At 38.5% G+C, this 11,880-nt stretch overlaps 3 protein-coding genes across 3 annotated transcripts; 2 read left to right on the top strand and 1 right to left on the bottom strand.

The window, feature by feature from the left end:
• The first annotated feature begins 364 nt into the window (after positions 1-364).
• tmed2 (transmembrane p24 trafficking protein 2) lies at positions 365-3,410 on the top strand. Its single transcript, XM_079582824.1, has 4 exons — positions 365-711; positions 1,271-1,463; positions 2,023-2,130; positions 2,200-3,410. Exons 1-4 carry the CDS (start codon positions 532-534, stop codon positions 2,322-2,324), a joined length of 606 nt encoding a protein of 201 aa, XP_079438950.1. The 5' UTR covers positions 365-531; the 3' UTR covers positions 2,325-3,410.
• Positions 3,411-5,533: 2,123 nt separating this feature from the next.
• Positions 5,534-8,936, top strand: ddx55 (DEAD (Asp-Glu-Ala-Asp) box polypeptide 55; the record flags this gene model as incomplete). Its single annotated transcript, XM_079551552.1, has 14 exons — positions 5,534-5,726; positions 5,800-5,850; positions 5,924-6,010; positions 6,604-6,695; positions 6,781-6,843; positions 6,909-7,058; positions 7,164-7,353; positions 7,421-7,503; positions 7,589-7,720; positions 7,793-7,885; positions 7,981-8,095; positions 8,181-8,349; positions 8,411-8,694; positions 8,763-8,936. The coding sequence occupies exons 1-14, from the start codon at positions 5,619-5,621 to the stop codon at positions 8,934-8,936; spliced, it is 1,791 nt and encodes a 596-aa protein (XP_079407678.1). The 5' UTR covers positions 5,534-5,618.
• A 59-nt stretch (positions 8,937-8,995) lies between these two features.
• eif2b1 (eukaryotic translation initiation factor 2B, subunit 1 alpha) lies at positions 8,996-11,163 on the bottom strand (the record flags this gene model as incomplete). Its single annotated transcript, XM_079551553.1, has 10 exons — positions 11,123-11,163; positions 10,895-10,984; positions 10,641-10,742; positions 10,426-10,562; positions 10,188-10,304; positions 9,945-10,057; positions 9,793-9,861; positions 9,414-9,489; positions 9,220-9,345; positions 8,996-9,151 (listed from the first exon to the last, which is right to left on the bottom strand). Exons 2-10 carry the CDS (start codon positions 10,905-10,907, stop codon positions 8,996-8,998), a joined length of 909 nt encoding a protein of 302 aa, XP_079407679.1. The 5' UTR covers positions 10,908-10,984; positions 11,123-11,163.
• Between the last annotated feature and the right edge of the window lie 717 nt (positions 11,164-11,880).

Here is an 11,880-nt window from a genome sequence, read left to right as displayed (position 1 = left end):
GATAAAATTATGTGTTCGAAATTCGTAAAATTGTGTTGAAACGTAAGACTGTTTTATGATCATGAGTTGACTCAGGCAGCAGGAAAATTCATAAATAATAGTCAGTAACTGCCCCAACCGCTCGGGTAATGCACACAAACATTTACATCTGTAAAGAAAGGGAAACTGAACAGGCCTTGTTTAACCAGCCCTTTCCTCGGTTAAATTGTATTAAGCTACTACTACAGTTTTAAGATACTGACAACTGGTTTATTTTCATCCTTTCATCTCTAATCTCCAGTGTCCTCACAGTTCATACTTTTCGATGTTTGTCCATCGTTTTTTTCCCCTTGATTTTTGACTAGTGTTTTTTGTCCCTCCCCAGCTGCCGTTTACTCCGTACGTGGCATAGCCACAGAGCAGCACGGATCAGAGAGGCTGCCCTTTGCATTTACTCTATCACATCAATTCGTAACCTGTTAGTCTGCAGGATCTACTGCGGCACTGATACTTCTTCATTTACACTGTACAGAAACGTAACGCGCGTTAAACATGTTTACTCTTTCAGAATTGTGTATTTTATTGACCGTCCTGTGTGCTACTGCATCGGGCTACTTTGTTAGCATAGACGCCCATGCCGAAGAGTGTTTCTACGAGCGGGTCAACTCTGGCACCAAGATGGGTCTGATGTTTGAAGTGGCCGAAGGAGGTTTCCTAGATATTGATGTTGAGGTAAGGGGTTTTAAAGATGTGATTTAAAATGTTAACGATGGGGCATTATCTTGAAAAGATTCGCAAATGAGCTTTATAAGGCCGTTGCTAGTATTAGCTTAGCCACGTAAGGTCTACGCAACACTTAGCTTGGTTATGCAGTTTCGTGATTTAGCTTAATCATACAAACAGTTTACAAAGTATTAATGCTGTGCTTTATAGAAATCATTATGAAATTAGAAATATGTAACTTCCAATACACAGTTTAACGCTCTGTTGTTGCTAATGCTAGATACAGGAAGTGACAGGTGTATCTAAGTTATCAGCCGATGGTCAACTAGTATTTAATTTATTTCATTTGAGAAATATTAAGAGTTTAAAAACATGTCGGCGTGTGGTTTTATACGTGCATATCTGCACGAAGTGGCTTTAATTCCAGTTACCATATGTTAATGTATCACAGGCCGTAACTGTAACATATGTAGCTTATTTCCTAAATGTATATTAAATTATTATAATGTTTGATAAATAACGTTGAGATAGATCTATATTTACTAATATTTATTTTTCTCTCGTTCAGATAACTGGGCCAGATGGTAAGCAGATCTATAAAGGAGACAGAGAGTCAAGTGGGAAATATTCTGTGGCAGCACACATGGATGGGACCTACAAGTTTTGCTTCAGCAACAAGATGTCCACCATGACCCCTAAGATAGTCATGTTCACCATTGATATTGGGGAAGCCCCCAAAGGCCAGGATATGGAGACAGAGGGTATGAAACAAACTTTAAAACCACACATTCCTCACACAAATTCTCTCCTTTCTACTATTTCTTGACTTTGCTCTGGGTGTTCTTATCCCTTATCCCTTATAGGTGACGACAGCTGGGATGGTAGGGTGTGAGGGCTTGGTGTTATGAGATTGATTTTAGATTTTGAATGGACTGTTAAGTTTTCTTGGTTTTCTTGCTTTCTTGGTCTAACCATGTGTGCTTTCTCATCATTTAGCAGAGCTAGTTTGAAAACTGCACATTTATTGCACCGGATTCCAATTTTTTTTATACTTGCAGCATTTTTTAATTTTCCATGCATGTCATTTAAGCCGTTATTACACGTTTAGATTTATGATTGGAACCGAAGTCTTCTCTTCCTATCTTTGCTTTACAATGATAGAAAGATGTCGGTTCTTCCTGATAATGAAGCAGAATTCAGAAAGCTTTTGGATTGTTCACCTACTAATAGGGAATGTGGGCTGGGATTAGACCATCATTAGTTAGTTTTACCCTACTGATGATGTGTTGTCTTTTGTTTTTTTACATAAATTCTCTCCAGCTCACCAAAACAAGCTGGAGGAGATGATCAATGAGTTAGCAGTTGCCATGACGGCGGTAAAGCATGAGCAGGAGTACATGGAGGTCCGTGAGAGGATACACAGAGCAAGTAAGTTGGGGAGAAACTATGCATGCGACGTATTGATTCCATTGTAATTGTTTTCTTCTTTTACTCTAGTCAATGACAACACGAACAGCAGAGTGGTCTTGTGGTCCTTCTTTGAAGCACTTGTTCTAGTTGCAATGACACTTGGACAGATTTACTATCTGAAGAGATTTTTTGAAGTTCGACGAGTGGTGTAATGAAACGGATGTTGCACCGACTGTGTTTCAACATGAAGATTGTTATTTACTCTCTGCAAAACAAGACTGGCTGTTAATTTCGGTAAAGGCTGCTGCTCCAACTTGCCATTTTGTCATTGCCATTTAATTGTAAAAAGGAGAAGAAAAAAAAAGAAAAAAAGGCAAATAGAGGTCAGTTGTCAATTTGTTTTTCAAAGGCTGTTTTCTTTTTTGTGTGCAAGTATAGTTCACATCAATTATAGCCAGTTCGTTCTATAAATACATTTTAGGCACAAGTCAGCAAAGTTGATTAAAAATGCCCCAATAGTCAACAAAATCCTTTCAGATGTTTTTTTGTTTTTTAAGTGTTCTACGAATAATTTATATGGTTTGGATTCTTTACCACGCTGAATGTTCAGATTGTGCAATGGTCACATAATTTTCTTCACTCTTTGTAAATGTATAAGATAATTCAAAGGAGGTTTTTCTAAGAGTTGTTTTTTTGTTGTTGGTTCTGGGGGAAATAATGCTATAAGTTGAAAATCTATGTCTCCTTTGTTCAGAAAAAAATTGTGTCAGGTCAAAACAAATATTTCCATCCATATAACCTACTACCAAACAGTAGGAATCCAAACAAAAGACCCAACACTGGATTTGGAACAGAGGGAGAGGGTTTGTTTTTTTGCCGCAACAGTGGAGCAGAGCTGAGATGTTACATGTTGATTGATGAGGGCTGGTGAAGATGATCCCAAATCCCTGATGACTGCTGTGTGCTTTGTTGCTTATATTTGAGTTCTTTAGTTGAGGTTTGGAATTTTAAATTCTGTTATTCATGTACACATTTTAAATTTGTTTCTGGAGTATGTTAAGTGACATGTAAACATTTTGACAGGTCTAGAAGTGAAAAAGTGAACGTCAAAGGAAGTAATGACACATTTCATTAAATATGCTCCAGTTTTGTATTAACAATCCAAAGTGAACTTGAGTTAATTATCTACTCAGGTCACGGCATCCAATTTGTGTGACTAGAACAGTCCAATAAACTGATCTGTGTAATGGTTGCGGGGAAAAGGCCCCATGTTTCATAATAAAGACGATATTATGTAATTATGGAGTTATTTTTTTATTGGCCTTTTAGAATGAAGTAAGAGAAGTATGACAGTTACATATTTTGTGTATAGCAGAATGGTTGGATGTAGATACCATTCTCATGTCATTTTGCCGAGTTATTTGATTTGAGCACTTTTCTACCTTCATCAGGCCCAAAGCGCAGCACAGCCAGGAGCCCATTCACAATCTCATTCATACAGCAATGTGCGCAGACACTGGAGGCAATGTGGGTGAAGCATGCACCTGCAGGAGCTGGGATTCGAACCCGCGACTTTACGATCATGAGACAACCCACTCTAGCGTCCCCACCTTTAACAAAGAATAAAACAGAGTCACAAAGATTTTGCTAAAATTTCATATATATATATATATATATATATTCCAACCCCTGGAATTCATGGCAATAGTAGAGACTGCTCTCATGGTGAGTTTTTTTTTTTCTTTTTTCAATTGGATAACATTTACCCCAATTTAGCCCATTGGAGCTAAAATTAAGCAAATGTATATGGATAAACAATATGTGTATATCACAAATACGATTATCAAATATGACTGTAAGGACGACAGGTGCATTAAACACTCCAAATTAATTTGTTTTGAAATAAATACTTATTAGCAATTATTTTCATAAATACATTTGTGACCTACCAAGACCTGGCCGTCCTCCTGAACTTAACAAGGAGAGCACTGACCAGAGCTGTTACCAAGAAGCCTATGATGACCCTGGATGAACTGCAGAGAGCTACAGCTCAGGTGGGGGAAACTGTACACAGGACTATTTGTCGTACACTGCGCAAATCTGACCTTTATGAAAGAGTGGCTAGAAGAAGCCATTTTTTAAAGGGAAAACCATAAGAAGTCCTGTTTGCTGTTTGCCAGAAGCCACATGGGGGATACAGCAAACATGTGGAAAAACGCTATGTTTGGCGCAAAAGTAACATTGCACATCACCCTGAACACACCATCCCCACTGTCATCCCCAACATGGTGGTAGCATCAGGCTCTGGGGGTGGCTTATCTTCAGCAGGGACAGGGAAGATGGATGGGGGCAAATACAGGGCAATCTTGGATGAAAACATTTGAGTCTACAAATGTCTTGAAACTGGGGCGGAGGTTCACCTTCCAGCAAGACAACAATCCGAAACATACACTTATTATGCACTATTAACCCTTTCTTGTTTAGGGCCCTTTCCCCCAAAATGCTATACATGTGTTTATTTGGGTTTAACTCAGCCTCTACAAGGGGTAGATGGCTAATCTTGGTACCAAAATAAACTTTATCCTTGGGACTTTTTGTTTCAGTGAAAAATAATTTAAAAAAATGAGTAAAGTAAAAATTAGATTGAAACAGAAAAATCAAAATTCCGCCTGAATGAAAAACACATATTTGCACCTAAAAATGCTCTTTCTCTGTCTGTGCTGTAGCAAATAAGAACAGAAATGGAAATAATCAATATAATCTGTGCTCCCTGCAGTCAACAAAATATCAGTAGGTCAAAACACTAAAGTTATACATGCTTTATTAAAAAAAAAAGTCCAGGCGGAATCTAACTGTGTCAAATTGTGCCAAATTTAAAAAAAAATAATAATAATTTTTTACTTTTTCTTTTTTTTTTTTTTTTTTTACAGAAATTACGTATTTTAGTCATAGGGACATATCGGGTCACAAAATTGTATTCCCTGTCTAAAAATGAACACCATTTTTTCCAAAAACATTACACAATAGCATTTATTTGTCACTGACCAAAATATGTACAACAAATTATGACAAATTGACATATTGTGGCTTGCTGTTTGAGGTAGGATCTGTTGATTTGAAATTGGAGGGGATGAATGTGTTGCTGAGAGTCCACTGAACGCTTAGAGGTGAAACATATGACAGTATTTGTATGCGAAAGTTATGGCCCCGGAGATGCAGACACAATGGGGGCGGAGCCAAATATGGCTAAGGGGTTAATGTATATTTACGATTACGACCCTTTAAAAAAAATATTTTTTTAATGAATTCACTATATGATATTACAATGTGAGAAAATAGTTAATAATTTTACGAAGGCAAATGATTATTTAACTTTTTCCACTAGTAGGAACCATCCACGCTCATCACGCTCCATCGGACGCTAAACACCAGCGCACCAACGGAGCAAAACAGCGTGGATTGAGGTTTTTAGTTTTTTTAGCATAAATCTGTGCTTAAAATTTACAATGTCAAACACAACGGACGGGACATGGGAAAGTTTACCTGTAAAACTTAACGACAACATTTTACGTACACTTAAGGAACTCAACTTTACACACATGACGCCCGTACAGGTCGGTACTCCAAAGTAACGTGGTTATTGAACTAGACATACCATTATCTTTAATTAAACAATATCTGCTGTAGGCTACCTGTATCCCCCTGTTCATGAGAAACAAAGATGTGGCGGCAGAAGCGGTAATTTATTTTTACGTAGCACCGTATGTCAACAATTGCACAGAACGTAGTGATCAACGATGTTATGTTGCAGGTGACTGGAAGTGGAAAAACGCTCGCTTTTGTCATTCCGATGATAGAGCTGCTCCTAAAGCGTGAAGAAAAGCTAAAGAAAATGCAAGTATGTGTCTGTGAATGTATATACATGTATAAGGAAGTATGTGTCTGAGTGTGTCGTGGACAAATATGATGCTTAATGTCATAACATGAATCTCATCTATCAACTTAGCCTATACAGTTATTCAACTTAAACTGAAACTAATATGATAGACTAATTACCTGCAAAGTGAGATATGTAGTCTTTATCTGTTATCATTTTGATTATTATTGCTCACAGCCTATAAAAAATTTCAGAAAATGGGAATATTTTAAAAATGCCATAATTATCAACATAACAAACAAAGGCTTGACATAGGTCACTTTGCATTTACTTAAAATGTGAAACTAATACATGATATAAACTCAGTACATGCACTTTTTCATGATGTTCTACTTATATGACGAGCACCTGTATATCCTATTAAATAGCCTGTTGTGAATTCTGTCGTTGATTTGAGAAAGAGATGAAGAAATTAAAGGTAAACATGCATACAATGAAAAGTTGGTGATTTGTTTAGTTTTAAGTGAGAAACTTGCTGCTGAAAAATGCTCCTCCGTTCAATGCAAAGGTTGGCCCCTGCGGTCGTCCTATTTACAGTCAATGTTTGTCCTCAGGTTGGTGCTCTTATTATCACTCCCACAAGAGAACTTGCTCTTCAGATCAGCGAAGTGGTGGAGACATTCCTTAAGAGCTTTCCTCAATTTACGTAAGTTTTGCCTACTTGGTAGAACTTTCCTTTCGGTTGTTGGGTTTTGTATTGTTTTGTTCTACTATTTGGTTTTGTTTTACAGACAGATCTTGCTCATTGGTGGTACTAACCCAATAGAAGATGTGGAGAAATTCAAAGCGCATGGGTAGGAAGTGTTGCCATATTTAATTGAACCACAAAGGTCTGCTAATGAATAGTTATTATTCTTAGGGCAAACATTGTGGTAGCAACTCCAGGGCGTCTGGAGGACATGTTTAGGAGGAAGGGGGATGGCCTGGACATGGCAAGCTACATGAAGTTTCTTGATGTGCTTGTCCTTGATGAGGCTGATCGGCTGCTTGACATGGGATTTGAGACAAGGTAAACAAAAAGCAAAACTTACTTTTTATGTAATCGAAATATAGCTAAAGCTGATCTGGGAAGAATATCAAAAAGTAACCGTTGTCTCTTTTCTGTGTTTCCCAGTCTGAACACTATTCTTAGTTATTTACCCAAACAGCGGCGCACTGGCTTGTTTTCAGCTACCCAGACGCAGGAGGTGGAGAAGCTGGTGAGAGCAGGTCTCAGGAACCCTGTACGGATCACCGTCAAGGAAAAAGGCGTAGCAGATTCACACACACAGAAAACCCCTTCACGATTGGCCAACTACTACACCGTAAGTTCATTTTACAGAAGCAAAAGTCTATTGGCCTGAAACCTTTTGCAAACATCTTGTCTCGCAGGTGTGTCGGCCAGAAGAGAAGTTCAATCATCTGGTGGCTTTCCTCAGGCAACACAAGCATGAAAAAAATCTGGTCTTCTTTAGGTGTGTTTTTCTATATCTCTCCTAACGATTGTCAAAGGAAATATTGTCATTGGCGTTGAGCTCATTGTAATGACTTCTTCTTCAGCACTTGTGCCTGTGTGGATTACTACAGTCGTGCATTGCAGACTCTTATTAAAAAGGTCGATGTCCAGTGCATCCATGGGAAAATGAAAAACAAGCGTAATAAAATATTTTCCAACTTTCGGAATTTAAAAAGGTGAGTTTAGTAAAAAGACAAAGTGCTGTTCGCTGTGGCCAATGAATTATTTTCTTGTACGTGGTTTGTCAGTGGGATCCTGGTCTGTACAGATGTCATGGCAAGAGGCATTGATATCCCGGAGGTGAACTGGGTGCTTCAGTACGACCCACCCAGCAATGCCAGGTGTTGTATTTAAACTTTGTCATTAAGTTTGTGCACTACAAAACATCGTGAATACAGATTTAATTTTTGACATTATTTTGTCAACTGTATTCCAGTGCTTTTGTACATCGGTGTGGACGTACTGCACGGATTGGGAACCAGGGAAATGCATTGGTCTTTCTCCTGCCAATGGAGGAGTCCTATGTCAGTTTCCTATCCATCAACCAAAAAGTACGTTGGGCTATCTGTTGAATTTGTCACCTTGAATAGAAGTGCTGATTAAAACTGCAATTTTGTAATATATTTTCCACTCTAGTGTCCCCTAGAACAGATGCCTCCAATAAGTGATGTGGTTGATGTGCTTCCTAAAGTAAAGACCATGGCTCTAGCAGATCGTGATATGTTTGAAAGAGGCATGAGAGCCTTTGTCTCCAATGTTCAGGCCTATGCCAAACATGAATGTAGTCTCATTTTCAGAGTAAAAGGTAAAATACTGCACATTAACCTGGTAGTTGTAGTGATATTTACCTCAGGTCTCTTTTCTAGATCTGGATTTTACAGCTCTAGCTCATGGTTTTGCGCTTCTTCGTCTGCCCAAAATGCCGGAGTTGAGAGGGAAAACCTTGCCTGACTTCATTGCAACAGAGATAGATACAGACACCATAAAGTACAAAGATAAGAACAGAGAAAAACAGAGACAGAAGATGATGGAAGAGCGAAAGAACCAAGTGAAGACAAGGAGAACCTTTGTCAAACACCAAGCCTGGTCAAAGCAGAAAAACAAGACTGATCGGAGGAAAAAGAAGGCAGCCAAGAGGAAGCATAATGAGGTACATCAATTTTACACCGTTTTGAAAAGAAAAAGGAAGCTTCAAGGTCTTTTTTTTTTTTTTTGCAGGGCTCGGATGTTGATGAGGAAGAGATGAATGAACTTTTAAATGACACACGCCTCCTGAAAAAACTGAAGAAAGGACAAATCACCGGAGAGGACTTTGAGAAGCAGATTACCGGTCGCTCGAAGTCAAAAAGCCAAAGAAAACAGTCAAGTGGCAGCTCAGACGAAGAAGACTAATTTCACACAAATTCTCTCAAAGCACTTTTAATGTTTTTTATTTTGGAGAACTTGTGATACTATAAATAGAGCTTAATAAGTTCATCGCTGACAGCTGATGGCGTGAGCACTCCCAGATCAGTGAATAAGAGCGTAATGAGTGAAGGAGGAGTATAGTCGATCATTGGATGCTCCTCAGACAGATTTTGTACAGTCTTTAATGTATCTGCTTTGTACTGTTGGAATAAAGACTATGTTAGAAAGACATTGACACTCAGGCGTTCATGTTCAAATTTGCCCTTACCTTAAATCTATCTGGCACATCCTGCTGATTTAGTGGATAAAGACGAACAAATTTAAAACTTTCTGCCACAACGTAGAAGGGCTTATTGTGAGCCTTGGAACACAGCGCCATCTGATAAGTGCCAATCTAAAAAAAGACAAAATGTATCGTGTTGGGATACTGTCTAAACACATGCAATTGTTTGAATGTTATACCTTGTTGATTATTCCTCCACTTTCAACTACACCTTCAGCGCCAACAATAACGAGGTCTACCTTCTCCAATACATATCTATCAAAAGCAAAATGTAATTACTACAGCGTGCTTTGGTTACAATACAATAAATGTCTAAATCAGCAGCTCCACACGTTTTAGCTTCAGGACCTTCCATAGATCATGACAAGCTTTGTTTGACCCAAATAAAAGTATACATTTAAGCAAAGTAGCAGTTTGACCCCATCTTACTATATGTAGAGTATTTGCTCACAGATCTGTTGATTTAAGCATTGATCATAAGGCTTACGATCAAAACAATCAAACAGTTTAGGAACACTGATCTGAATCTCTTAAACAAATATATATAACGCAATTCACCCTACTGCTGCATCCAAGACCTCCGTTACTGGGACATTGAGTTTTCTTAGTTCTACTGCCATCTGTCGTCTGAAAAAAAGAGGATAAAAAAAGAAATAAATGAAAACATTGTAGTAACAGCAAAGATGGAGCTAGAGTTTTTGTTCTCGTACCCTGCTGCATCAGGCTGTGATTCAGTGACATACACAGAGAAACGTTTCTTCTCAGCTGCAGCTTTCTCCAGCACCCGAAGGACCACTCTGGAGTAGGAGTGAGTAAGAATTTTCTAACAAGAACAAGAAACATTTGAGCTGGGAGTCTCAACAAACAATCAGCTTCATAATACAAAAACAGTCCAGTCCAGTCGTGGCTGGTAAATTGCATTATTAACACATAAGTTATAGAGCGTTACTTACTGCACCATCTTTGATGAATGTGTGACACAGTTTAGCAACCTTTGCTCTGGACATTGAGATCTTTTCCAGAAAAAGTTCTCCTCTCTCCTCCATAACTTTCTTACATCGAGAGAGATCCTGACAGAAAAAAGATTTGTAGACATTGTTATTTAAATGAAGGCGACTCTAAGTGCTGTAGATTTGACAATACAGCAGACTTTGTTTCTTTGTAAATGGACATGTTTAGTCACAGACTAACTTGGTGCTCCAGAGATGTAAGACTGATGAAGCGCAGAAACAGCTCTCCTCCTGATGACACAGCGACAGAAGAGTCTACTCCTGTCAGGCAGTCAGTGGCAGCTGTCAAGCTCTCTCTTAAACCCAAGATAGTTTCACCTGGAGAGGACGGCAGCAATTACATATTTAAACAATTAAGTTCAAATGACAATGTTAAGAGACAAGAAGAAACCACACCTTTATCTCTCTTCAGGAACTCCAACAGGGTCCGAATGGCAGCAACTGCAGAGGCCATATCTGGGTCTTTCAGTATCTGGGCTTTAAAATACCCCACCAACTCTGGATGAAGCAAATCACACACATCATGTACTGACATTCGTAAAATGGCCCACTGTGAGAGAAACTCATCCTTTACATTTTACATAAACAAAAACAGTGAAACGGAGAGCATGAGGAGGAAATTGACCTAATAGATCCAGATGTTGACTCACCTTCTTTGTTCATTCTGAAGATCTACTTTATGTAAGTATTTTGTAAAGTGACTGCAAACTTCAGGTGTGGTCACTCACTGTAGCTGGAAGCTATTGAAAATAAAACTGAATCAACAGAGCATTGTAGCGCCTCAAATAAAGATTTATTTCAATGTACGGGTGGTACAGACATTTAACTCACTTAAACCAAACCGGGTGTTTACCACATGAGAGTATTAAAAGATTTACCAGGGGAAATATGGCTCAAACATTGAAGCTCAAACTGCTGCGTGTTCGCGTGTCACACAATGATGACGTTTGATCCATCACGCAGAAGCGACGCACACGATTTTTTATTTATTTATTGTTTTGTTTTTGTACATATTCGTTTTGTACAATAACGCTGACAAAAGTAAAACGTATATATGATTTAGCCGTAAATGTGTTTCGAGAGAGCAAAAGGAACACTTTGTTCTCTACAGTCTGCAATTCTGAAACCTTCCACAAGAGGGCAGTGCGTTAAACGAATTAAGTTTGATCAAAACAAAGGTCTTGTGATATTTTACTAACAATTTCAACGCAATACTTTTAATTCAAATTGTACGCGGTTTTTATATGGAATTGTGTGAAAACAAGACCTAAAAAATACCAATTGTTGCATCTGTGTCACCTAACAGTAATTTGGCGATAAAGACTATTGTGCAGGCCAGAATAGGATATAGCCTAGAAGCAAATTGTACGCAAGTATATGGAGATCATCTCATTCTCTAAATAAATATAACTTTATTGCACTATTCGATTGGCCACATTGAAAATTAGAACATTATCGAAGTTGGTGGGAACTAAATGGCCCAGGTTGAACACAGGAAGAGAAAAAGTTCTGACATGCAGATGATGTCACAGCCAAGGCCGGATTCATGAAGGGGTTTACAGGGGCTAAGCCCAGGGCCCCAGCAGGTTGAAGGGGGAACATGTGAGCTCAGTGCGGGCTGTAAACTAGTTCCCTC

Source organism: Gobius niger, assembly GCF_951799975.1.
Source record: "Gobius niger genome assembly, chromosome: 2".
In the NCBI taxonomy this organism is placed as follows: domain Eukaryota; kingdom Metazoa; phylum Chordata; class Actinopteri; order Gobiiformes; family Gobiidae; genus Gobius; species Gobius niger.
The sequence above is the reverse complement of the archived record's forward strand: the minus strand, read 5'-3'. Positions and strand labels throughout refer to the sequence as shown.